The sequence below is a fragment of the Lates calcarifer genome, linkage group LG11 (assembly GCF_001640805.2).
Source record: "Lates calcarifer isolate ASB-BC8 linkage group LG11, TLL_Latcal_v3, whole genome shotgun sequence".
In the NCBI taxonomy this organism is placed as follows: Eukaryota; Metazoa; Chordata; class Actinopteri; family Centropomidae; genus Lates; species Lates calcarifer.
In genome coordinates this window covers 182,631-210,222 of record NC_066843.1, presented here as the reverse complement: position 1 = coordinate 210,222, position 27,592 = coordinate 182,631, and the positions used below count along the sequence as shown (strand labels likewise).

The 27,592-nt window shown below is 42.6% G+C and overlaps 1 protein-coding gene across 1 annotated transcript; it reads right to left on the bottom strand.

Annotated features, from left to right (window-relative positions):
- Window positions 1-856: 856 nt before the first annotated feature.
- Window positions 857-27,435, bottom strand: LOC108891016 (zinc finger protein 646-like). Its single transcript, XM_018688115.2, is given in 7 exon segments — window positions 857-5,705; window positions 13,078-13,940; window positions 15,124-15,797; window positions 15,799-16,234; window positions 16,824-18,613; window positions 18,615-19,635; window positions 26,362-27,435. Coding segments are annotated over 6 exon segments (5,022 nt in total). The 5' UTR covers window positions 19,410-19,635; window positions 26,362-27,435; the 3' UTR covers window positions 857-5,241.
- Window positions 27,436-27,592: the final 157 nt, after the last annotated feature.

Genomic DNA, 27,592 nt, shown 5'->3' with positions numbered 1-27,592 from the left:
TTGGTTTGAGTTTTTCTTCTCCTCCTCCCTCCTCTCTCTCTGTTGTCTCTTGCTCCCCCTGCAGGTCAAACTCTCACACTGCAACTGATGGAGATTTTCACCTTGGACCGAGGTTGAAGGGCAGGAGGAAAATATCAGTGTGTGTGTGTGTGTGTGTGTGTGTGTGTGTGCGTGTCCTGTAGGTTATCATAGATGGCAGTGATGGCCCTGTTTGTCTCTACAGCGATGTTATGAGATTAAATGATGCCTCAGTGATAACACTGTTAGAGCTGCACACACACACACACACACACACACACACACATACACACACACACACAGTGTATCCATGACTTCAAAGGACATCACACTGACTTACACTCATTTCCTGGAGACTTGAACCACAACAACTCCAATACCAGACTCCATTGACAAAAACAGAGATTTAACCAGGAGCTGCTGGAATACCACTGCCTCCATCTGTTAGTGTGTCTGTGTTACTGTGAGACTTTCAGTGGTGGAAGAAGTAATCAGATACTTTACTGAAGTAAAAGTACCACACAGTAACACACACACACTAACAGATGGAGGCAGTGGTATTCCAGCAGCTCCTGGTTAAATCCCTGTTTTTGTCAATGGAGTCTGGTAGAGATATATAGAGATGTTTCTGGTTAAACTAAGAGGATCTGACTCTTTAATAAGAAGCTCTGTCTCTGTAGGAATCCTATCATTGTGATGTCAGACAGAATAAGAATCTGAGTCTGCCAGTGGTAAAAACAAGAACTTTAGTGAACAGACTTTTCATCTAACAACATTGGAAAATAGGCTGAAAAATAACATGAGTTCACTCCATGAACTCTGTAGAAACAGAGCAGGACACGGTGTAGAAACAGGATTTATTTATAAAAACGCAGATGCAGAACAAAGTGAGAGAAGCACAAAAAGCAGAGACAGACAGAAATCCTCACAGCAGCGTTTCACCAGCCTCCACACAGCAGCTGAACGTCACAGGCTTTTATCAGAGTCAAACTCAGGAACAGAAAAAAACTTTCATTCTTGGTGGTATTCACCTCGGTGTATCAGTGATGACGAGGGAGGGGGAATAAATTCAGCCAAAAGTTTAGTTTCAAAAACATTAAATGAGGAGAGAGGCTGGGCACTAGGACCCTGCAGAGACTTGACTGAGCAGGTTCACCTGGATGAAGAGGAGAGTGAACTCAGGTGTGAACTGTTGGATCTGCACAAACAACAACCTTTACCACGGCTGGAAGGTTTCAAGTCTCAGACCTGATCAAACCTGGACCAGGTCTCTGACAAAAGGAGCTTCAGTGCTTCCTGTTTTATCTCCTTCAGCAGAGGAGACACTGGACCTTAGTGTAGTCCCATGATTCCTTGTGGCTGCAGCATTTAAAGCAACACACACATGGTTTCACTCTGGTTTCCTGAGTCCTCATCAGTTCTCCTTTACATCTTTGACCTCAGGACATTTTCCATCCAGGTGAGGAGAAGTGGACCACAGCTCATTGGTTCCTACTGAAGATGTTGAGCTGTAAAAACACAATAAATGTCATTTTTAGTAATTTCCTAGAACAGCTGCTCACTTTTTATCAAACAAACAGGAAAATATATAAAGCCTTTGTTGCGCACTATTTTCACAGGCGGATTAATCCACACATGGTGTTGTAGTGAATATTTGTGGCTTCTAGTTTTTAGGGATGTTCACCCGTTTTACAAACTCAAAAACAAAAGCCTACAGTAAATACCACCAAGAAGAAACAAAAAGGTAAATATGTTTTTTTTTTTTTTGTTTGTTTGTTTTTATGGAAGTGAAGTTGGAGCCTGAAAATTTCAATTTATTTAAAATTTACATTTACATTTAGATTTTAACAATTTTTATTTATTAGTTAAATTTCAAATTTAGATTTAGTTAGAATTTTTATTTTGTGCCTTTCAGTGACGTTTTCAACCATTTCTCACCAACAGCTGCTTCGTCAGGTCTCATTAAGATCAGTCCGTTTAGTTAGAAATAAAGGCATTCTACAGTTATCTGTTTGTATATAAAAGGTCATACAGAGGTTATGATACAGAGGTACATTGACGATACATTATCTAATCAAACAGCACCAAGAGTCTACTGCTATGTTTCTACTAGTCGCTTTCTACTGAACCATTTTGTATCCCCAACTCAAATAAAGCAGATTGTTGTGATCATCTGCAAACTTTGTGTTTCAGCTCGAGCAGCACAAAAGCATTTTATTACACAGTGAATTCACCAGTTAGACAGAAGTTAGAATTCAACAGTTAGAGATGTTTTCTCTTAACTTCATGTCGTAACGACCAGAACAACAAAATAATATCAGTTACGAGATTGTGTTTGCTTATTATATTATCTTGTTTTGTTTATTTTTTATTTTTACACAATTATGTCTTAATTTCTCATAAGTATGAGAAAATATTATTTTATATAATATTAATTACAAATTTTAAATATAATATTTACTCTTGTAATTACAGGAAAACATTCTCTTACTTATGAGTTATGGATCTCATATGAAATAATTTCCTCATTCTCATGATGATAGGAATTATGATTAAAATTGCCACAGTTAACAAGTGAATTTAAAGATCTGTATCTCGAAATTGCAGCAATCAAATTCTACAATTTCAAAATTCTACAATTTGAAGAAAGGATCTTTTAATTCCTAGAAAAGAATTTCATATTTATGAGAGCATGTTTTCTCTTAAATAAGAGATCTGTAGTTTCTCATCATTTCAGAATCCCACAACTACAAGAAAAGATTTAATAACTGCAACAAAACAATCTCATAATTACTGGACACAGGTCTTATAGTTGTGTGTAATTGTAGTTTAGTGAAATTGTTGTGTATCTCATAATTATGAAAGATTAAGGAATAAATGTGAGAAAATGTTTCTAATTTCTTCCTTTGGTGGAAGCACTGAGCTGCAGAGATGTAATTTTGAGGAAGGGACAAAAAATGGCCGCCACAGTAACTGCAGGTGTTTGTCTCTTTTTGGTCAATTCACAAAACTGCATTTCTTAAAAATGGAGAAACGAATCTTAACAGAGACGCCCCTGAATCTCACGGATTATTTGACTACATTAGACACATTTTTACAAAAGTAAATGTTTTTCTTCCAAGAAGTGAAAACAGCTGCAGATTGTGACCAAGTGAAAGCAGAAGACACACAATCATCACATCATTACTTTTTAAATCTCTACTTCTCATTAGTTTTGTACCACAACCCTTCAACTATCTATATATGTGAGGCACAGAGTCAGAAAATACAGGTGCCCAAAAGAAAACAAAATGATTCCACAAATATAAAGTGATGAAGACGGACGAGGGTGAAATTGCTGACGTTATAACGTCGTCTGATGAGGATGTTGCTGGTCTGCAGGCTGAAGTCTGTTTGTGTGAGTTTCTTCAGAGACAAAACTACATGGCTCCCAATCATCAGCTTTGTCCGTGACAGAAATCCACCAGGAATCAAGTTTGAGAGACAACAGATGAATAAATTCAGTTTTCAGATTTGGGCGGCATCTTATAGAGCAGGAGTGTACGGAAGCCCCTTTCTGCCACTTAAGAAGATTTATTTTTTTAATCTTTGGGTTTATTGTTTTGTTTTCTTTTTCATTAACTGTTACATAATTACAATTTATTATCTCATAATCAAGATTTAGTTTGTCATAATTATGACAAAGTATGTAATAATTATGAAAAGGATTCTCATAATTAAGAAAACCTCCTTTAGTTTCTTTTAACTGGGATAGTATTTCATAAGAGATGAAAGTCAATCATCAGTTACATTATACTTCCTCAGTTACTTCAGTTACATCTTCTACCAGTGAGAAATTCTAATAATCACAACTGTTTTTCATGTTTTTTTTCCAAGCTGTAAATATGAGAGTTTCTCATTATGATACAGTTTCTTCTAGATGCTAAATTGTAATTATGAGAAAAAAATGCAAAAATTATAATTTCATTTTTTTGTATATAACATATATGAAATTTCACCAAACACTAACAAACAAAATGTTTTGTTTTTTAAGTGGCAGAAATGAGCTTCTACAGTTAACATTGGTGCTGAAGAGGTTGATTCGGTCCAACGCAGAAATGAAACCGGTGAAATGAGGAAAAGTCGTCCAGGTTTTAAACCCTGTGAAACTAAGGCTCTCCATGAAGAACCAGACACTCTGCAACTCTGATCGTCCATAAATGTCCCACTGATGCATCAATCCATCTTCATATCCTTGAAGCAAAAGGTGGAAATACTTTAAAAGTTCTTACACTACCTCCACAGGACTCAATGCTCCGTCAGAGGAAGTTGAGGATTTCAACATTTGGTGCAGCTCATGCTTACAGGTTTTTCAGCTGACCTGTAGACATCCAAGCTCCCAGAAAAACAGATTTTCTCAGAGGGAGCTACAGTTTCTATCCTCTGCCAAAATCTCAACACACACAAGTCTCCACTGTAAAATTGTCTATTACAAGCTTGGACTTGGAGGAAGAGAGTGTGGCAGAAATTGCCATCCATGGAAAGAATACAAGACCCATAATCCACCTGTACTTGTGTTTTGAGCTGCAGAGGAACCAGAAGTCTGTAAACCTAAAATACATCCCAACAAATACACCGCCCAAGGAAACAAACTCTGAAGGTTCAACACTCAACTCAGAGTCAGATCAAAACTGTCACCCATTTACTGTCAGTGGAAATACAAAGAAGTCCATTTGGGACAGTTTATAAAACTCACAGACCCATTCACCATCAGTGGACACAGGAAATAACTTGCTGAACTTAAAACTAAAAACTGGGTCTGAGATAAACCCAAATATTTAAGTTTCAGTGGAGAGCTTTAGTTTGCAGGTGTACAGTTTGGACGAGGAAAAGTTCAGAAATGTTGACATGTTCGAACAGTATGGAAGCAGAGAAATGAACAGTTTAAATCTTGTGAGAAACTGATAATGAAATTTAATCACTATTAAAAACTTGAATGTTGACGTTTGAATAATTTGTCGATGTGAGATTTTTGCCATTGAAATCCATCTATCTAAATTTGAGTGGTTTGAATTCTCCTTTTGATAAATAGATGAGGTGTGATCAAAAAGTTCTGAGACTTCACCTGATTTAGACTCAAGCTGAAGTTTTCAGCTGTGGTTAAATTTCAGGTTTTCAGCTGCTCATAAGACTCAGACCCTCTCACTGTGGATGTGGTCCAGCAAGTTGTTGTGTTCGTACAGACTAAGACGAAGTCATGAGGGCAACAGTGAGGTCTAGAAAGGTCTGGAGGGGACGGCAAGGAAGGCAGACGACGTCCCTCTGGATAGTGATGGACCTCTCCAGTGCACCTTCATGTGGTGCCTCAGGTTGGACCGTGAACGAGAAGCGTTTGTCGCACTGCTGGCAGGAGAACGGCTTCTCCTTGGTGTGGATGCGCCGGTGGCAGACGAGTGCCGTGGAAACCCGGAAAGACTTGCCACAGTCAGGGCACTGGTAGCGTTTGGGCTCGGTGTGGATCCGCCGGTGGTTCTTGAGGGACATCAGGTTGGGGAACTCCTTCTGGCAGGAGTTGCAAAAGTAGGTCCCGGTCTTGTGACTGTTCTTGTGGTTGAGCAGGGAGCTGGCGTGGCGGTAAGACCGACCGCACTGACCGCAGACAAAGCTCTTGGTGCTGCTGCTGCTGGGAGAACTCACCGGACTCAGATCTGAGAGGAGAGAAACAGGATGAGTTTAGTTCAGGGAAATCAGCTCAGTGAAGAACTGTTCAATGGACAGAGAACAGACTCCTGATCAAGTCCAGTTTGTTTGCAGAACCAAAAATACCCCACATGATGTCTTACTGGACATTACAGATCCAGAACCTGAGCAGTTCCAGAACCAGATCAAGATCTTTAAAGACATGATCTTATTGCCATAAAACAAACAAACAAACAAAAACCCTTATAATTGAGTGACTGGTATCTAATTATTGCAAGACTACAGCAAAAGATTTGATAATCACTCAGTTCAGATCCTTAAAAATCTAATAACTCAAAAAAACAAGTTGTATCTTTGATAAAATATTTTCTTCTTACAGATATATTTCATAATTAAAATAAATGCTGTTTAATAAAATAATATTGAGAAATAAAAAATATAATTAGAAGATCTGTACATTAAAGTTACATTTATGATTTAACAATTACAAAAAAATAACAAAATCTAATTCATAATTTTATATTTAAAAGATCTGTATCACAGGATTACAGTAAAATATTTCAAGAAAACGTAATTACACGTGTTTCACGTGATTAAGAAAAAAGTTTTTATATTTACAGAGAAATAACTCAGTGTCCATCAGACACACAAACACAGAGTCACAGTTACAGGATACAACAACACACATCATTAAAAATAAAAACTAAATTCACAAAACTTTTTTTCCTGCAACAACAAAAAACATGATGTTAAAACAAATAAACAGGAAGCAGCAAGGGGTCAAATCTCGCATCCATTCAGAAAGGTTGAGACAAAGAAACCCAAAATAAATCAACAGGTGAGAGTTCGGAGGATTTATTCACTCTGTCATTAATGTCCTGACTGTTTCTACATTTACATTTTTATCTTCGGCTAAAGTTTATTCTAAATTAGACGAAGGATAAAACCATAATAACAGTGAAATGCCCGACAGGAACCTGACTGTACAGGAGGTTTTAAAGAGGACAGGACCAGTCCTGGTGCACATAAAGCAGCCTTTGGCCTTCTTAATTCACCCTGTGCTTCATCACATTTTAACTGTACACAGAATAAAATCAATAAAAAACAATAAGTCAGATTATTTAGTTTCCGAACGCAGCAGAATCACAGCGGTGTAAATAACGTGAGAGAAGGACGTCGACTCATAAACCATGAGACAAACAAACAGTGATACAACGTCTCAGGAGGTCTGAGCGTGAAACAGGTTTCCTCTTTCTTTTCAACATAAAACAAAGAAATCTGTTTTCAGTGAGAGAAGGTTAATGAGCATCACTTAACAACCAAACCACGATCCTCCTGAGACCATGTCTGCTGGATTTAAGCTGCGTGACCAAAGGATTTTTAACTTCTAACCTCAGACCTTCTGACCTGAGAAATCCACTATTAAAGGGTTATTACACTCAAAATTACACAGCCGGCAGCAACAGATTCAGTCAGAGGAAATTTTAATGTAGAGTTCTGCTTTTGTTTTCCAACATCAAACTAATAAAAATCAGGAGTGAGGAAACATACTGGATGAATAAAACCTTTAACGTTTCCTTTTTACTTCCTGTCAAAGCCAAAACAACAACACACTGATTTTTAAATAAACAGTTTTTTTGTTTTTCTGCTCCACAGCTGTCACGGTCCAAAGTATTCTCACTTTAAAAATGTACTGTACCACCAAGATTAACATCGTTCCAAGTCAATGACTACGTTTCCCAGAAGCCATGATGTGACTTTTCGTGAGTCAGAGAATAATAATAATAGTTAATATTGTTTGTAATTTAGAATCGACACTGAACCTGTAGAAACATGTTGGAGTTAAACCTGAGGAGAGCTCGATTTCCCGTTGACTAAACTGAGCTATGGTTGTTTGACTCTCACAACTAAAAACAATGATTGTCCAGCAGCCTTAAACTTCATTTATCTATTAAATTAACTTCATGTTGAGCACACAGTCAGCTGTGAGTGTAAATGTCCAACATATTCTTTATTTAAACGTTATTAAAGGGGAAGTGCAACATTTTAGGGAGGCAATGAGAAGCAGAAGTTGTGTTCACCAAATGTTTACAAGCCTCCTATAAACAAATTTTTATAATTTTATCTCCTTGTTTAGTTTTTAATTTCTGATTTAAAACCCTCCACCCTGCTAGGACACTGTTCTGGTGGAGAAAAACTACATCTACTTTATTTTATTGAAATCTTGATTTTATTTATTGCCACAAGCTGCTGAACTTAACAACTTAAAGCATCAGTTTTAAAGGACCATCATGTAAAATCTGTGTGTAACTATTAATTATATATCACTCTGCAGGTCTTTAAAGTTCCAGAAAAAAAGAAATAAATAAATGACTAAAAATTGTAGAAAAAGACAAAATAACTGAATTATTAAAAGAGCATAATAATGATTTAGTCCAACTGCACTCCTGCTGATTTTTCCTGATTTTTTGTTTTTTGATTTCCTACTTTACAAACTTCATTTAGATAATTCAGTCCCACAAACACCAACCTGCTCCAGACGTGGATTAATCCGCCACTAAAAGTAGTCCACAACAAATACACTATAAACTCCTGTTTGTTTGTCGTACAGACCCTGAGAGAAAAAACACCTTGTTTGCTGTTCAACCAAAGCTCTGAGAACATTTCCTGTCTACGGCCTCTTCACAGTAAAAGCCCTCTGGTTTTACTGTGAAGCAGCTGCAGGAATATGAGGTTTGCGTTGAAGGAATGTCTGTTCTGTACGATAAACTTTGATTGTATCACATTTAAGAAATCAGTTCATTGTTGAGACGTGTGACAGATGAGATGTAAAATATACAGAGTGTTTTTCTTTTTTTTAAAACCACAAATGTTTCTTCAAAACTTTAAGTTAAACAGGACAGTGTAAAGTATGGGTCCTTAAGGTCTTTACACACTGGGGGTGTTTTTTAACATCAACATATTTTTCAAGTTGCTGTTTTGTCGTCAGTTCTTTCTCACAGAACCTGAATATTACACACTGAGAAAGTGACATAATTTCTTTTTGGAAGGACGTTGACTTTTTTAAGGTTTCAGTGAATAAAAATCGACCAATCACAGACTGTCAGAGGCTGATCTGGATCAAAGGATCCTGGTAGTTGGTCGTCTGCCTCCTCAGGACCTCAAACTGTCCCGAACCTGCCGAGGTGAAGCTTCAGTTCCTGCATATTCACATATTTCCTGTCCTTTACTCGTCGCTGCCTCCTTGCTGTGTAAAGACCTTTAAATGTTGTTTCTCCGCCTGCTGGACTCCGAACATTTACCTCGACAGGATTTCAGACTCGGGGCTGTGAGCTGGTTGGTTGGACAAACGTTGATGTTGCAGTTGATTAATTCTTGAGAAATCAAATTATTTACTGAAAATTTAACTATCAAAATCTACTTATGAATTTTAGCTCCTAAATAAACTAAACTGTGTTTTTCCCCATTTCCATTTTTCTGCCATTGTTGCCATGGAGACTGCTTTCAAGAGGGTCAGACGTCAAACTTCAGAGTTTATTACAAAGTTTAACGTCCGACAGAAGTCCAAAGATTTTTGTCATTTACACCCAAAAACGTCAAAATATGACCCAGGTTCAAGTTTGTTTGGCACTGTGTGATAGGTCGACTTGTATTGAACTGAACAGGTGTACCTAATAAAGTGAACACTGACTGATAGTATGAGCTGAAGCTGTTGAAGGAGAATGGATTGAAAACACTGACCTCCACTGTGGGTGTTTTTTTTTCAGCTATTTATTTTCAGTACTCAGCAGTAAGGGTTATAGTATATGGACAAGTTTTTCTGTTAAGAAATGAATTATCAAAACATAGTTTATAAAAGTGTATAGTAAGCATTACATATATATGCATGGAAACAAAAAGTTAGAACTTAAAAACAAAAAAGGGGGTTATAGTTGTTCCAAACCAATCTTTTTCTTCTTCTTCTCTCTATAAACTACTTGAAATGCAGGCGGGAAAGTGTCCACTCAGAAAAAAAAATCAAACATGGTGAAGGAAGAAAATGCAAAAATAAAAATAGAGAATGTACAGTTATTATTTCTGTGTTCTAGATCAAGATCACATGGACTCCTACAGCACTTGACGGTCACTGCACGGCTTTGACTTTTTATCTTTTTTCTTTTTAAAAACTAGCACCAGTGCTCCTGAAAACGCTGACAAACTGTGTTTTAACACACACACAGAGGCTTCCAAAGAGTCAAAAAACGCAATTAAATAAAAAGGAGAAAAACAAAATAATTATAACACCAATAAATACAAGAGGTTACCATAAAAGTGTAACATAAAAAAGGTTCAAATGATGCAGACTGAATGCACTCCGAACAAAGAGGAGGATCACTGAGTCGTCCCTTTTCAATGTGAGTTTGATTTTTGTGAGGGGGGGGGGGGGGGTCAAACTCGGTGAAGAGATAAATATGGAAGAGAGGGATGATGGGAAGGCTCGGCTGAGAAAGACCGTCACAACATCACTTGGTAAAAGGCAAAAAAACACTTTCCATCATGTAGTTCCAGTTCCTTAAATCTTCACACATTAGAGTCTCAGAGTAGAGTCTCAGTGGAGCCCAGTGTCCGTTAACGGCTCCATCATCTCCACAGAAACAGGAGGATTGTGGGTAGAGAGAGTAGGGAGGAGTCAGGTGGGTGTTTTACATCAACAAAGCTCTAAACTCACACATCCTAAAGACTAGTGCCGTCCATTACAAGTGTTAATAATAATCATAATAATAATATAAATAAATGCATTACTACAATGATCTGTCGTCTTTTTTCCTTCTTATAAAAGAGGTACTGTAGATAACACAGTCAGAAGTTTACGATTACAATACAGGATCAAACAAAACAGAGTCGTGTCGGCTCAGGACCGAACAATATACACCTTTCTTTAACTTGTGTTTTTAGTCATCGACGTGGTTTCTGTCTTTCTCCTTTTTCAGCTACAGCCTCGTTCAGCTGCTGGTTCAGAGTCGTACAGTAACAAGAAGACGGAGATCAGGGCTGGGGGGAGGTGTCTGCAAATGAGAGATTCGCCACTTGTTCACACATATGGACTCAGCTGCGTCACAGGGGGGAGGGGGTTTAGCGATGACCAGCAGTGAGCTCATCGACAGTAACGTTATCGAGCTGCCTGGACATGAAACAAGACAACGACATGGTTGGACCGGGTTTTTCCGGGAGAGGATTATTGTGTAGTGTGGCCCCATCATCGCTGCAAGACACCAAAACCTCCTGTAAGTGAACAGTGAGGAGCAGATTTTAGATTTTATTTGTCTAACAATTTAGCTTTAGTTATTTACTTGGTGTCGGCAGGAAAACAGCGGTTATTCAATGGTTGATCTGATTGGTGGTTGGTACAATACTGGACTGAAGTCTGCCCGAAGCCAGAGAGTCCGGGTCAGAGTGAAGGTCTTTTCACATCAAAGGTATTTTTTTCATGCAATTATTTTGCACATCAAATTATCTTATTGAATTGTTTTTGAGGGGAAAAGAATTATATAAATTTTGTTCGTAAGGTGGTTGATTTCTCTGAGCTTTCGCGCCACAAAAGAGGCTGTTCTGGGTCAAATGATCCTGATAGTTGGTCACTGCCTCCTCAAATGCAGCACTCACATTCGCAGTAGGACCTCAAACTGTTCCACCAACATCCAAAAAATATGTCAGGAACCAGCACTGGCGGAGCTTCAACTCCTGGATGTGTGCGGGTGAGTATTTTGCACATTTGCATTCTTTATTTGCATTGCGCTGGGCGTGAAAAGACCTTGAGATGATTTAAGAGAAACATCCTGTTTGACCACGTGACAAGCGACTGCGTCATGCACCAGTGACGTGGCATCTTCAGAGACCCATCCGACGAGACTTAAACACGTAGGCAATACCCGCCGCTACATACAGACTTGAGTTGCCGCTCAGCAGAAGGTCCTCTCGCACACAACAGTCAACCAAAACAGTTGATCAGATTTATTCTCTTTAACAAAACTTCTATGAGCTGCTGGGATGTGAAGTAGAACAACGCATGAAAACACATCGGTCGGGAAATGAGATCCTTCATAGTTATAGACCAGTGTAGTGACGACATGTTAAAAACAGTTCCTGCTAAACCTGCGATGGTTGAATCCGTATGTGAGAACGAGGCGTCAGGACGTGGTCTGACGGGGAAGCTGTAAGAGTACGAAGCTCATCCTGGTGCTGCAAGAGACACACAACCACACCCACACACACAAACCACACAACTACACATTTAAACCAGACCCTCAGAGACTGATGCGTCCCATCTTCAGCCATAAAAGCTCCCAGAAGTCATTGCTGTCACCTGTCAAACCATTAAGGTACAAAGAAGGAAAAAATGAACCAAACCCTTCTGTCTTTACCAGCTCCTCCACTGCACCTATGTGTTGGTCACTTAAATAAAAACAGTTCGGACTTAGTTTTGACAACCACGGCCAGAATATGGTTTAAAAACATTGTGACAAAGGCCACGAGAGAAGATTTCATCAAGACAAAACTCCCTCCAAACATCAGGAACAGAGAAAACAACTGCAACACTGGACCAATCAGCTCCCAGGATTGAAATGGACAAGATGGCTCATTACTCAAAAACAAGCGTCAGACCCTCACAGCAGCTTTGCCCCAACAGTCAGTCTGTCATAAAGTCACTACCACAGGACTCATCAGTCTTTACGAGCCGGTCTTTAATTATCAGTCTGGATTCAGCTCAGTCTCTGCAGCTGTGGGGCCCTGCCACCCAATTTCTCACCAGTGGTCCAGAGCGAGAAAGGTTCAAGAACCTCGGCTTTATGGGGCAACATGCAGTAGGGAGTAAGGCAGGTGTAGTGAAGTCCATGCAGTTGTTAATAACTACATCATGTCTGTCTACAGTCCATGTCTGCCTGCCTGCCCGTCTGCCTGTCAGTCAGTCTGTGTGGGACAGTCGGACGAGTTCTACAACCAGAGCCTCGTGGGAACGTCCGTGAAGGAAGCCTCGGCTCGGAAACGGTTAGGAAAGAAGTTGGAGATGTGTGAGCGACGGAGTGTGTGTGCATGTCCTCCATTTTCAGTCCTCCCTGTGTGTGTGTGCAGCGTCCATTTTGTGTTCTCGCTCCTGCTATCACTGTATGTTCATGTCATGCAGGACCTGGACTGAGTCTACACACCCTGTCCTTCACACACACTACAGCCACACATGGAAAATGAGGAAGAGGAGGGTGAGCAGGAGGAAGAGCTACGTTTGGCACCTCCAGAAACCTTGGCATGTGACTGGGCCCCCCTCCCCACTCCCTCCCTGTGTCTTGCCCAAACAACCCCCCCCACCCCATCCCATAGCTTATATGAAGGGGCCGCCGGGCATACCCAGGAAGTTGGGCGCACCCATGGCCATGGGAGGGGGCGCCGTCGAGCTGCTCCAGTGCACCTTCATGTGGTGCCTCAGGTTGGACTTGGAGGAGAAGCGTTTGTCGCACTGCTGGCAGGAGAACGGCTTCTCCTTGGTGTGGATGCGGCGGTGGCAGATGAGCTGCGTGGAAACGCGGAAGGACTTGCCACAGTCTGGGCACTGGTAGCGTTTGGGCTCGGTGTGGATCCGCCGGTGGTTCTTGAGGGACATCAGGTTGGGGAACTCCTTCTGGCAAGAGTTGCAGAAGTAGGTCCCGGTCTTATGACTGTTCTTGTGGTTGAGCAGGGAGCTGGCGTGGCGGTAAGACCGGCCACACTGGTCGCAGACGTGGGACTTGATGACCTCACTGTTGCTCCCACGGCTGCGGGCTTTGGCCATGCTGCTGGGGTCGAGTCCTTGCTCTTGCATCAAGGTGAGGTCCAGGCCCGACCCCCAGCCCAGCTCCTGGGAGCCCCCTGGTCGGGGCTGCTGGGTTCTGGGCTGGCGGGGCTGTGGTGCCTGGCCATGGGTGATCTCCATGTGGAGCCTGAAGCTGGCCTGTGTAGGGAAGGCTCGTTGGCAGGACCGGCAGGTCAGCTCCCGCTGCTTCTGATGGACTCGCCGGTGGTTGTAGAGCTGGGAGGAAACGCGGAAAGCCTTGCCGCAGTCGTGGCAGCGGTGACGTCGCGTCTCAGAGTGGATACGACGGTGGTTCTTCAGGGCAAGCAGGTTGGAGTAGGTCTTGAGGCACACGGCGCAGTGGTAGATGCCGACAGTGTGGGTGTTCTTGTGGTTGAGGAGGGAGCTGGCATGGCGGTAGGAGCGGCCACATTGATCACATCTGTGCAGAGGCAAAATAGGAAAAACAAGAGGGGAATGGAACAAGGGGATGGGAGGAGGGACAGAAGAAAAGAAAAAGGGAGATTAGTAACTGAAGATGGTAGTTTGTTTTCACTGTTCTAGCCAAGTTAATCTCAAATTACTGGTTACCACTTTTACTTTAGAATTACTGAAATATTTGAGCTACTTATCATCTAAGATGTTGCACATACAGGTATATGATCTGAAATCCGGCTTAAAGCTTTTAAAGCAGACTACTACAAAGTGGTGCACCATTTAAAGTTATAATTTCTAGACAGGTCATTGGGGAGAGGACTGCTGGGTGGGTGAGGAAGGGAGGGACATGGGAGAAACTGGGCAAACAACTGGGATTCATGTAGGGAACTGGGAGGTATCTGCCGCTCCCTGCACTGCACAAATGGACACAAGCTTCAAACAGCTTCTTTCACATCTGAAAACAATTTCAGACCTTCTGCCACAGCCTTTTTTGGGTGATAGCTAAATTCTTAATGTAGTGATGAAAATCAATCAAACATGCCCATAGAACCTCTACCATGTCAGACTGTAGTTGCTTGCAGCTACTGTGCTGTAATACGTGTCATACAAAAAATAACCTCTAAACATGTGCAGTGCAGCTAGCTCCAAATACTTCCTAATCTTCCCTGTGATTTCAGTTTGCCAAGACATCAAAATGCAAGAGCCCCATCACATAACTGCAGTTTCTAGTCTAATAACTGGCTAGTATCATGAGACTACCTAAAGAAATCAAACACAAACAAATCAAAGACTACAATCAAAATCACAAGAGTAAGCAACACACAACATCAATACTTTAAATTGTGCTAATATGCTACACACACAATGCTACTTAAATCTGTGGAGTGTACTAAGAAAACAAAGCATGAAAACAGTATATCTAAACATGAAATGTTTGACTGTAGGTAGCCTAAAAAACCAAAGTGTGTGATATATGCTAACTGAAAGCAAACGGGGTTGACTTATCTGGTCTCTCCACTAATTCAATTTGTCCAAACTTCAGAAAAATCCGAATTCCGGCACGCGTATGGTCCCAAGGAAGCCGGATTGGAGATCATATACCTGTAATAGACACGTAGAGACCTAAATTTATCTTCACTATTTTTTTTTCAACTTCGAAGAATCACAAACAACTGACGAGAACTCACGTGTACCGACACTCTTCGCCCTCTCCCGTGGGTGCAGTGGCCTTCCTCCTGACCTCCATGCCTACCTGGTTGTCCCCGCAGCGGTGCCTGGCCAGACCGGATCTCCCCTGGAAACTCTTCCCACAGGTGGGGCAGCCGAAGGGGGTAGCACCCTCCTCGTGGACCTTCTGGTGGTTGCGGAGGAACCTTGCCAATCGGAAGGCTTTCCCACATGTGTGGCAGATGTGCTTCTTCCGCTGCGTGTGGATGCGCATGTGGTTGCGCAGCGCCATGTAGTTGGTATAGGGCTTGTCACAGAAGTTGCACCGGAAGTTGCCTGTCTTGTGTGTGTGCTTGTGGTTCAGCAAGGAGCTCGCATGTTTGTAGGCGCAGCTGCACAGGTCACAGGCGTAGGGTCTCTCATCAGAGTCCAGATCCACAGAGCTTCTCTCCATGCTGATGTTGGTAGAGCTGTTGGTGGAGGAGGACGAAGGCAGATGCTGGGCTGGGCAGTCATGGGCTGCAAGCTCATCAGCTGTGGCAAAGCCTTCACAGCAGCCATCGCACTCAAAATCCATCTGGGTCCCAGGACCTTGAGGGCCTTTGCACAGGCCAGCTGTAGTGTGGGTAGCTAGCTGCCTCTGAGTGCGGAAACCCTTGCCGCACTCTTGGCAGTTGTGCTTCTTCTGGGCAAAAGTGGAGACGTAGGTGGTTTTTCATTGCCAGCCTATTGGGGTATGTAGAGTTGCAAACATTGCAGTGGTACTCCCCAATTTTGTGAAGGTTCTTGTGATTGGCTAGGCTGCCTGCATGTCGGTATGTCTTTCCACATTCTTCACAGGCAAAAGGCCGTCGTCCGCTTTCAGCTGGGTCAAACTTCTGAGGCCTGGAAGTTCCGGCTGAAGAGTAGGGCTTTTTGAACCCTTGATGACTATATTTGACACCCATTACCTGGCCCTTTGATGTCTCTCCCCTCATAGTCTGCATTTGAGATGGGCCGGGTTGCTGGAAGCGTGAACCGTTTGGGCCAGTCCGAACAAGACCTTTGGCGCGATGCTCCTCGTGGAGACGGAGGTGGTTGATCAGCTGCTTTTGGATCTTGAAGGCCTTGCCACATTCCTCACACTTGTGCCTGCAACAGGAATGAAGAGAGATGAAAAAAAGCACAATACAGACTCTGTAAATACATTAAATTAATACTCATCTACCAATATCAGGGCAGTGGTGGCATTAAATGTGACCCTTGTGGGAGACTATTATTCTATGCATTATGGCCCACAAGACAAATCTGTAAGGTTAGCAGTCCGGGTACAATGTTGTTATGATCAACATAAATGCAACAGTTTGGTGAAAAACAAACTCATTACGGTTAACAATCAGAACGTCTACCAGGGCAAGGTCTTCAACAAAAACATGATACTAAATCTATTAAGCCATCGACCTCCATAATGGGCTAATTATGGGCTCAGAAAGTGCAAATCAATGATTAGGAATTTGAAGCATTGCACTGTGAATCTAGTAGATCAGATTTGACTCTTCCACTCATTCACTTTACAATTGTAAAACAAGTGTGACATGACCAAAACCCTTTCTTTACCCTAAGAGCCAACTCAACTAATACTACTCAGATTTCTTTAAATGTATGTAAAATATAGCATTACTTTCAAAATCCATGACATTTTCCCTAATGAAATAAAAGATGGACAGAATCAGGGGCCTACCTCTTCAGGTCAAAGTGGGTCCTTTGGTGATTCTTGAGAGCCAGCAGATTGTAGTAGCGTTTCTGGCACACCAAACAGCGAAATACACCAGTCTTATGGGACTTCTTGTGGTTAAGGAGCGAGCAGGGGTGTCTGTATCCTCGTCCACATTGGTCGCACTTATGGGGCTTGTCGCTTTGGTCAACCATAGGCCTACGACCATCGCCACCAACATCACGGCTCCCTCCGGCAACCCCACCACTGACACCATCTCCTCCGGACATCCCTTTGGCTCCATTCAGGCCCTGCTTGTTTAGCGAGCTGGCCCGATTCTTGCCAGGGCACAGGTGGGTGATGAGGTGGTGGCGGTCAGCGAAAAACATGCCACAGTCAACACAAATGTGGTTGCGTCCATCCATCTTGTCATTTCCATTTGCTGAGCTGCCTCCAATACCCTGTTGCTGGCCATCTGGCCTTTGGGGGCCATGGACTAACTGATGATTCAGGAGGTCCTGCTTCCTGGAGAAGCTCTGGCCACAGGTGGAGCAGATCATTCTCCAATCCTGCTCCAAGTTGGAAGGTCCTGGTCCTGTTGGGTTATTGGCATGGCTACGCAGGTGGCTCCTGAGAGCTCTGAGGCTGGCGTAGTGGTTGCCGCACACCGAGCACTGATACACTTCTCCATCGTCCTCCTCATCTTTGTCATTGCTCCCCATTCTTTTGCCTCCACTCTGAGAGTACTGTCGTTGGCTGCCGCCTTCTTTCAGGCTGCTGGAGCTGCCAGCAGGGAGTGAGGTTCCACTGGAGCTGTGGTAGTTCATGTTCCCCATAAAACCATTGGACATGTTGCCCTGCTGCGGTTGTGGCTGCTGTTGCTGCTGGCCATGACGAGGACACATGTGTGATTTGATGCCGGATACATCTCCATACATCTCACCACAATCAGCACACACATGTCTATCAGCCTGACGGTGAGCAGAGTTGCTCTGAGAGAGTGAGCTGCCGTCAAAGCGATCATGGAACTCAAGAGAGTCCAATCCGCTGCTGTGGCCACCATCTGGAACAAAGTGGGCAGCATCACCAAGATTCCCTGGCAGTGAGATTGGAGTGGTGGCACCACTGCCTTCCTGGACGTAGCTCTGCTGGGAGTCCAGAGTTAGTGGCTCTGGAGATAGCCAGTCATTGCTGTCGTTATTAATAGGCTGATTGGAGGGACGTCCTTTGTGGCTACGTAGGTGGCTGTGTAGCGCTGCCAGGTGAGGGTACTGCTTACAGCAGATGGTGCACTGGTAGTGGCCTGTCTGATGGCAGCGTTTGTGGTTGACCAGACTTCCTGCATGCCGGTAACTTTTCCCACACTCTCCACACTTAAAGCGCCGCTCTCCATCATCTGGAGAATTGGCCTGGGGAACACGACCTCCAGAGGGAGATGACACCGAGCCCTGTGATCCAGAACTTAGTGTATCTGAGTTGAGGATGGAGCTGTCCTGGCCATGGGAAGCAGGGTGAGGATCGTGGGTTAGATAGTGGACTTTAAGGGTCTCCAGATCTGGGTGTCCTGCTCCACAGTATGCACATGTGTAGATGGGATTGTTGACTGGAGGGCCCATTATGGGGTCATAGGGACCTCTTTTGTCACTGGGCAGAGGTGGCAGGGGCAGAGGATCCCCCAGGGCTGGGGTGTAAGCTGGCGATCTAACTGCACTCAGATTGTGAGGCATGATGCCTGGGAAACTGCGTGGCAGTCCAAGGGAAGGTGAGGCCGTGTTGTGCAGCAGGATGTGCTCCTGGAAGTCCGCCTTGTTCGGCAGCTGCTACCTGGCACAGGTGGCAGAAACAAGAGGCTGTCTCGTCGCTCTGGGACGACTGAGTGCCACTGCTGCGCTCCGAGTCATGGAGGCTGCTGCTGCTACTGCTGCTGCTCACCATGGATGCACCGGGGGTCTTGAACTTCGAGTGAGTTCTCTCGTGGCTGTTTAAGGCAGCCAGGTTGCTAAATTGTTTGAAACACACAGAGCACTTAAAAGTTCCTTGTTGGTGACACTTTTTGTGGTTCACCAGACTACCGTGATGCCGGTAGGTTCTGTCACACTGATCACACTTGAATGGTCTGTCCCAAGCGTCGTCAGATTCAGGGGAGCTTTTTTTTCCGTGGTCGTCTGTCTCGTGGCTTTGTAGGACACTATGTCCCATACCACTGTTATTCAAATGAGAGCGCCCAAACCCGTCGGAGAGGTCCTGGGCGAGACCGTAGTCTCTCTCGTCGTGGCCTGCTTCTTCAGCTACTTCTTCGCTCTCTTCTTCTGTGTGTGCACTACTAGGGGACAAAGTATGGATACGAAGGTGGTTCTTCAAAGCGACCGCGTTGGGGAGGGTACGGGTACAAACAGGACACTGGAATGAACCAACTTCATGAGACTTTTTATGATTAGCTAGACTAGCAGCGTGCTTGTAAACTCGGCCACACTGTTCACACTCAAAACGTCCGGTCTCTTCTTGCTGATAATGTGCTTTCATATGTTCTAGAAGACTTGGAGTACTCGGGCAAACCATATCACACTCTTTACAGGGGAAACCCTTGGCACGACTCATATCATGCATTGCCATAGTACTCTACAGCGAATCAGTTGGAGAGAATCACGGTTCACAACACAGCAATGAACAGTGATGTTAGGGAGGTGGGGGAGGAAACAGTGGAGCTTAGCTCTTCAGCTGAGGGCAGAGGTGGTGGCGGCCATTTTCTCCCCAAGTGCTGGTCCAGCCAATCAGGGCCCACCTTGGGAGGCGGCGGGCCTGGGGGAGGGGGTGGGTCACACCAGCCAATGAGGTATCACTGTGGAAACAAGAAGAAGAAAAAAGAAGAGGATCACTTAAAGAGAAACGTATGTCCCTGTTTCAACTTTAGCACACCTCCTTTACAAATTCAAAGAACACTTTCAAACAATCCTTTGGCAAATGGTTCAGTCAAACTTGTTTTCATCTGAATATGAGAGGAGCATTTTACCAAAACACAGTCCAGTTCCCAAACTGCGCCAAATATGAAAGATCATTCAACAACCATTCTGACAATCGACTGAACAAAAATCACAATAATTCTCTGGCGCCAGTTTCTAAAATGTAAGGATTTGTTACATATTTTCTAATAATATATATGTGTATAATCTTTGACTCTTGGCTGGACTAAAAAAGAACTTGTGATGACCTTTTTTCCATTCATAGACTCAAGGATTAACTCATTCATTTAAAAGAATGCCAATTAAATAGATGTTGGAAACAATCATTAATTGTAGCTCCAATAAAAGCTCACAATGCAACAGAGCTGACAATTAAAACTTGTTAATTTAACCCCTTAATTTAAACTTAAATACTGAACAACTGATAATTTAATATAGTTTATTTCTTTTCCTTATTTAACACTTAAACTTGGTGTTTGTGTTGGCCAGTAAGTGACCATAATTTTTAGGAACGCTTTAAGTACAGCTGCAGCTAAAGATCACTTTAGTTAATCTGAGGATTATTTTATTAATTAATCACTCAATCAGTCCCAGGTGATGCCTTCAGACAACTTGTTTTGCCTGACCACCCCCAAAATATTCCCCTTACTGTGATTTAAAACAGAGAGAAGCAGGAAATCCGTCCATTCTAAATAGCAAGAAACAGCAAATATTTGACATTTTCCTTAAAAAATTCTCAATCACCCAATCATTTCAGATCTAACATCACATCTTAAAAGATGCAACTGTCTCTTAATCTAAATGTGTCATGTTTCCGAGACAATCCACCTCATCCTGAAGCCTCACATTTGCTTTGGATCTTGAATAATAAAACCATCTGACGGTCGCTGCTGCACCGCTCACACCTGACAGCCCTCTGCAGAGAGCAGGACACACCTTTGTTTATAGTGTAAAGAGGCCAAAGCTCGAAGCTGTGAATCCCCCCATAGCCTCAGAAAATCACTGCAGGATCAACAAACCTCCAGAGCCGCCACCCAACCCCCTCCACCACCACTCAACTGGTCTCATACCAGAGCCAGTATCCACCATAAGGTCACCTACTGAGGAGTATACAGTAGGAAAATACAGCTGATATTGTTTCTAAAATTAAATGATTTTTTTGTGCCAGTTTTGCTCTATATTATGATTAAAATCAGTTCATAATATTTTAGCTTCAGGTTCATATTCAGCAGTAAAAATATAAATATACTAGTGTCTTGTTATTATCTCAATCAATAATCAATAATATCATTAGACGAACCAGCCACACACACACATAAAAATCCATCACTAATCAAATCAATAGTTCCTTAAAGACCCAGGTGATTAAAGTGAGTCGACGCCTGTGACAGTTTTAACAGGCTAATCTGTAATCTGTAACAGATTACAACAGGCGGCCATGTTAATCTGCTCTGACACACACACACACACGCACGCACACACGCACACACGCACGCACGCACACACACTGCCAGGATTCAAACACTCTCTCTCTCTGAAGTCACATTCAAGGACTTTTCAATGACTCCCGAGGTTGTTTTTCTTTGATGAAGTGAGACGTTGCAGCCTCAGGATTTAATCCCTCTCTGGTCAAGATGAGAGATCCTGGAGACAATCCTTCACCCCGGAGACGAAGAACAACAATCACTGAAACACGTCACTGTACCTGAACACGACTGAAACAGGTCTCCATGTCTGAACACGACTCTGAACTGAATTCATGACGACCCGATGACCAAGGAAACTTTTTGACCTGGAAAGACTCGGCTTATTCACAGGTTTATTTGTTGTGTTAACTTAAGGACAAATGACTGAATCAAAGATACGACCAATAATAAATAACTGTCCTAAACTAGAATGAAGTAAAGAAGTGAAATAAAAACAGAGTGGCCAGGTGAACTTCAGGTGTTTCTGTTCTTTTCTTTTAGGATGTTTTCACACCTGAAAGTCTCTGAAAATGTCTTCTTCTACTGTTTGCTGGAGGATAAGCATCAACTTCATGTAATTAATCTGAAAGTTCAAATCATCTGGAAAAGTGTTATCACACTGCAAACGGACCAAACCCTTGTTCAGGCTGATCTAGACTGAAGCCTGAACCAAACAAGGTAGGTGTGAAAGCAACCTTAATTAGTCTTAATTACGAACAATAAGACACAAATTGTAATTATTAACCATTTAACCAGAAACATCTCTGTATATCTCTACCAGACTCCATTGACAAAAACAGGGATTTAACCAGGAGCTGCTGGAATACCACTGCCTCCATCTGTTAGTGTGTCTGTGTTACTGTGTGGTACTTTTACTTCAGTAAAGTATCTGATTACTTCTTCCACCACTGAAAGTCACACAGTAACACACACACACTAACAGATGGAGGCAGTGGTATTCCAGCAGCTCCTGGTTAAATCCCTGTTTTTCTCTATGGAGTCTGGTAGAGATATATAGAGATGTCTGTAAGAGACCAGAGATAAAGAACGACAGAAACAGAGTAGGTGGGTAAAAACATGGAGGGAGGTAGAGGGGAAGGGGGAGGGAGGGTGACAGAGAGAGAGCTGTGGGGGAAGGGTGGTGGTCTGTTCAGATGTGGAGTGAGGGATGAAGGGAGAAAAAACAGAGCAGTGGAAAATAAAGGTGTGGAAGAGGGTTTGATTGGCGGGAGAGGAAAATGTGTGTGTGTGTGTGTGTGTTGTCCTGATGAGCTGTGGTCTGACAGGTGGGAAGGCTGAGAGGAAAATAAGAGCAGGTACAGAAAAACAACTGAAACACTCTGAATAAAAAGAGTCCTCCTCAAGGATTCCTGGAATCTGCTCAAGCAACCCTGGAAAATACTCAAGGCCACTGGATTTATCTGAGAAACTCTGAGACCCTCCTCAAAAACCCCCAAGACCTGCTCAAGGACCTTTGCAGCCTTTTCAAGGAATCCCAGATCCAGATATCTTCTTCAATTACACCTGGAATCTTGTAAAGAAAGACTGAAACATACTCAAGGCCACTGGGATTACCTAAGAAGTGCCTGGAACATAATCAAGGCTAATAAAAATCTCACAGAACATCCTCAAGGACACCTGGAACCTGGTCAAGAACCACTAGTCCTACCTCAATGACTCCTGGAGTCTCCTTGAGTAGCCCTGGAACATACTCAAGACTCCTGGAATTACCTGAGAAACACCAGGACCCTTAAATAACATTAAACCAGGAAGAAAACTCATTAAAACACCTTTAACGATAATCTACCAATTCTCCTCTTAAACACAGTTAAAACAACAAAGTCACGTCTTTATTAATAAATTCAAACCATGTCAACCAAGACTGTCACCAGAGTCATTATCATCAATCTGCTGATCATTAATGACTTTGGCTCTAAAACATCAGGAAACACTGACACACCTCTTTAATTCTAAATCTTCAGACGTATTGTTTAATCTGACAAACTGTCTAAAATCCAAATATATCAAATATATTCAGTTTATCATCAACAACAAAGAAAAACATCAACTCTTCACATCTGAGACGTAAATTTTAACATTTATCCTTTATCCCAAAAAATTATTTCATTATTCAAAACAGATTCAGATTAATCACCTGACCCTGAATTAAAACATAAAGTCACAAATGAATCTGTTTCACTGGTTTAAACCTGATACAAAAAAATAAATCGAATCTGTTCAGCTTCACTGTCCATTAAATCTGTCAATGATTTCAGACGGCGATCAATCAATCTGTGAAAGTGTGAAATCAGTTTCTGGTGGGACGTCTTTAAACATCTCGTTTTGTCCTAAACACAAATAAATTCAGTAACTGAAAAACAGATGCTGGAGAAACAGGAACGAGTTGATGTTAATGTTTTAAAGATTCACTGATGATCAAAATAAATGATTTTATTTGTGTTAAATGACTCTTTCAGCTCCATAGTTATACACTGTTGGGAAATAACTGAACTAATAATCAATAAATAGTTGTGTTTTAGGACCAAATGTCTGAATTTGTCCAGTTTAACCTCATCATGTGAAAATTCTTAAGTTTTTAATTATTAATCATCTCAGATTTTTCAAACAAAACTATAAATTATTTAATAAAACTAATAGCATCTTAACTGATAATGAAAATAGTTTAATCCGCAGCACGTCTTATATGAAATTTTATTTATTATTATTTGTTATATTGTTACATACACACCCAGATATAAATACGCAGGATCTACGTTAACATTAGCTAACGTTAGCTAGCAGCACAACAAAGTTCACCTCCTGACATTAACTGTTACTTCTCACTGAAATTTGCTAAAAGGTTTTTTTATTGGTAAAAATCAGATTTGAACTCTCTTTAGAAGCTGGTCAATAAACTGATATTTTCAGGTGTGAATATTTGTTCAGTGTAAACGTGCTAACGTGACATTAGCGACGTTTTCCGACGTTAACACAGCTCAGGATACTGAGGACAGACTAGACAGGCTCTGTTTTAATCCTGAAAGTCACTGTAGTTTTTCATGGAAACGCGTTTTAAAAATAAAACTAAGCACTGACTCCCACAGTGAAACGTCTTTACTGACGCTATGTTCAGGGACCACCTGCAGTACCTCCACAGACCACCAGGGGGCCAAACACCACTGGGTGAAAACATCTGGATTAGACGACTGACCAAAAAAAAACAAAAAAAATATTGATAGTCAATTATTTTAGTGTTTTTTTTCCGTTAACAAAACAAAACATCTAAAAACAGACTGGAAATTTTCAAATTTTATTCTTTGATTTATATTTTATAGACAAAATAATGACTGAGATCTGTGGAAGTAAAGTTTAGCGTGTGTTAAACTGTTGGTTCTGATGTGAAATAAAACATTCTGAAACTAGAATCAGCTCTTTGCTGCTTTGTGCTGTTATTGTCCAAAAAGCTTCTGCTAACATTAATATGCGATACAGTTGTGTTATGTTAGATAACTCACAGTGAGGTAATAAACTCTGGGTTTGAGTGTTTCTGACCTGTTTGCCGTCTGATCCTTTAGAGAAAAACATGAACCAAAGTCCATTCAGGATTCTGTTGAATTAATGTTTTCTTGTTGTTCAGTAAAAAATGACAAATTGTAGAATGAGTTTAAAATCTAATCACGTTGATTTGAAACTCCTGATTAATCCAGGTGATGACAACAATCATCAGATGAATTAATAATGAATAACTGTGATCTAATCTCTTTAATTCTACACGTCTGTTCTCTCACTCTGTTTTAATGATCAGATTCTCTCCTATGATCAATAATCCACAATAATCTGGTTCAGATTTTACAGATGAAGCTTCTCATTCACACACAGATTTGAATCAGGCCTCACATCAGCAGCCAATCACAATCCTTCACTCTTCTTCTTCTTCCAACTTTTTTTTCCTCCTCGGAGCTTCGAGCTCTGATAATGTAAACAAACGGAGCCCGGCTCATTAAACGGCGCTTCACCCACCAACACACCCGGAGCACGCAGCTGTTAGTGGGGCTGAATTATCCCTGTTATCCCGGGTTAAAACTCTCTCTCCCCTCGGAGCAAAAATAACTCGGGTCCGTTCACACCAACACAAACATCCCCGGCTCCCACCGTTCGACCCGCAGCCGTTAATTCTCCACATTTTCCTCCATATTTATAAACTAAAACTCTCCCCCGGTGCTGGGGGGCGGATTTACCGGAGAAGGAGCCGTTACAGCCGCAGCAGGGCTCCCTGACCTTGGCCCGTCTCCTCTCGGTCGGGTTCAGCCCCCAACATGAATTTATCGGGACAAAGCGGGGCATCTCCGCCGACACACGGCCGACATTTCCTTCGGCCGACTCCCCGATTTTAACCGGGGGGAGTGACGCCCGAGCCCCGGCCGAGCATGGAGGAGAACAGAGGGGGATAACCGTGGATAATCGGGCAGTTAAAGCCGTGAATATCCGACATGATGCTCCCAGCAGAGCGGGACAACACCTACAGCCATCAGCCCACTTTCACTGAGACCCCATCATCGGAAAATGGCTTTCGAGCAGCGAGCCATTTTCCCCCCCATGCTAACGGGCTAGCCTCGCTTTCTTACCCCCAAAAACACAACCTGCTAGCACCGCAGCAACAGCCGAGCACCGAGCAGGCTCCGCTGACTAAAAAACACAGTGCAAAATAATAACAAGAGCAACCCGGAGCAGCTCAGCTTTTTATTAGAAAAACGCATTTTGTAGAGAAGAGGTGAAAGCAGGCAGATACACGGCCGAGCTAACATTAGCATTAGCGCCTGGCTAGTTAGCAGCCCCCCCGCGAGGAGAGAAAGGGGGTAAAACGGAAGTTCAAAACAACAAAATGACAAACAAAACACACAGACAGCACAAACACCGAGCTGCGCGGATTAAAGAGACCCAGAGGTTTATTTTCACATTAAATAAATTCCCGCCGCTCTGAGTGAACACTGTGGCCGCTGCAGGAGCTCGCAGGCTAGCGCTGCAGCTAGCTTAGCATTCCGAGGCTAGCCCGAAGCTACACAAAGATCTCGACAAACACACCGCGGCCCCCGCTCACGGAAAACCTCGTTTTTCTGCCGTTTTCCGCTCCAAACTTACCCCTCAATTGGCCTCTGCGCCCGCGAGGTGAACGATGCACGGCGCGGAGATGCGGAATGTGCAGGTTTCACGGGTTAGGCATTGTTATTTCTCCTCCTCCCGTTCAACCACCGACTTTTGGTTCTCGGGTCTTTCCCCACCGCCGCTTCGACAGCATACTTCCTGCCGCTGCCGCTGCTAGCCGAGCGGCGCCGGAGCGGAGCGCACACGGCAACGCGTCATCATGCGCAGAATAAAATTTCAGCAGCGACAGAGTCCCGGTCCGCGCGCGTCGCTCCGGCTCACAGCCTCACCGGGAGCGGCACGCGGGGCTCAGCTCGTGTCCCCCCGGGAGCTCGCTCGGGTCGTTTGGGTCCAGTTTTGATGCGGATCTGAGGCGGAATAACCGATCCGAGCTGAGCCGAGCTGAGCCAGGCTGCTGCTGCTGCGGGATGATGGAGGGATAAATGACACTCCGAGGTCATTTATCAGATCATCAGCGTCCTGTGATGGTCACTGAGCCAATACTCTCATGATCAATTCATCCAGGAGTTTTGATGATTCACACACACACACACACACAAACACACACACACACACACACACACACACACACACACACACACACACACACACACACACTCCATTAATGACTTCAGAGATATGATGTTTTCTTTTGTGCTGCCATCTTACTGCACACTAAACTAAGCTAAACTAAACAAACATGGCGTCCAGGTGAGACAGGTGAGGTGACACCTGAGGACGCCTCTGAACCTCTGGAATGTTGGATGCTGGTGAGCTAAAGCTCTTCAGTCAGTTCTCATCATCTCCTGTAGAAGATGGTAAAAATAAAAATCGGGACTGAAACAGAAGATTAAACTTCTGAATGAAAACAGAAGATTTACAGAAAAACCACATTTTCATACATTTATATAAACAGTTTTATGTTCCCTCACTTTAGAGTCAGATTTGTGTCATTGTGTAAAACTGATTTTGTTGTTGATGTTGATTTTATTTTGAAGGCCTGTACTCTAGTTTCCATTTTAAAAATATAATCATGTTTTTACATTTAGTGTCTGTCTTTTCAGGTTTGTTTAAATTGGCATATTTAATCTTCCATATTTCTAAATGTACAAATGATATTATAATAACTATTTTACATTTCCATTCTTTCATTTCTCTTTCTGTGCTTATAAATGTATTTAAATTCCAGGACAGAAATCTACTGTTTCACTCTCTACTACATGCCCCA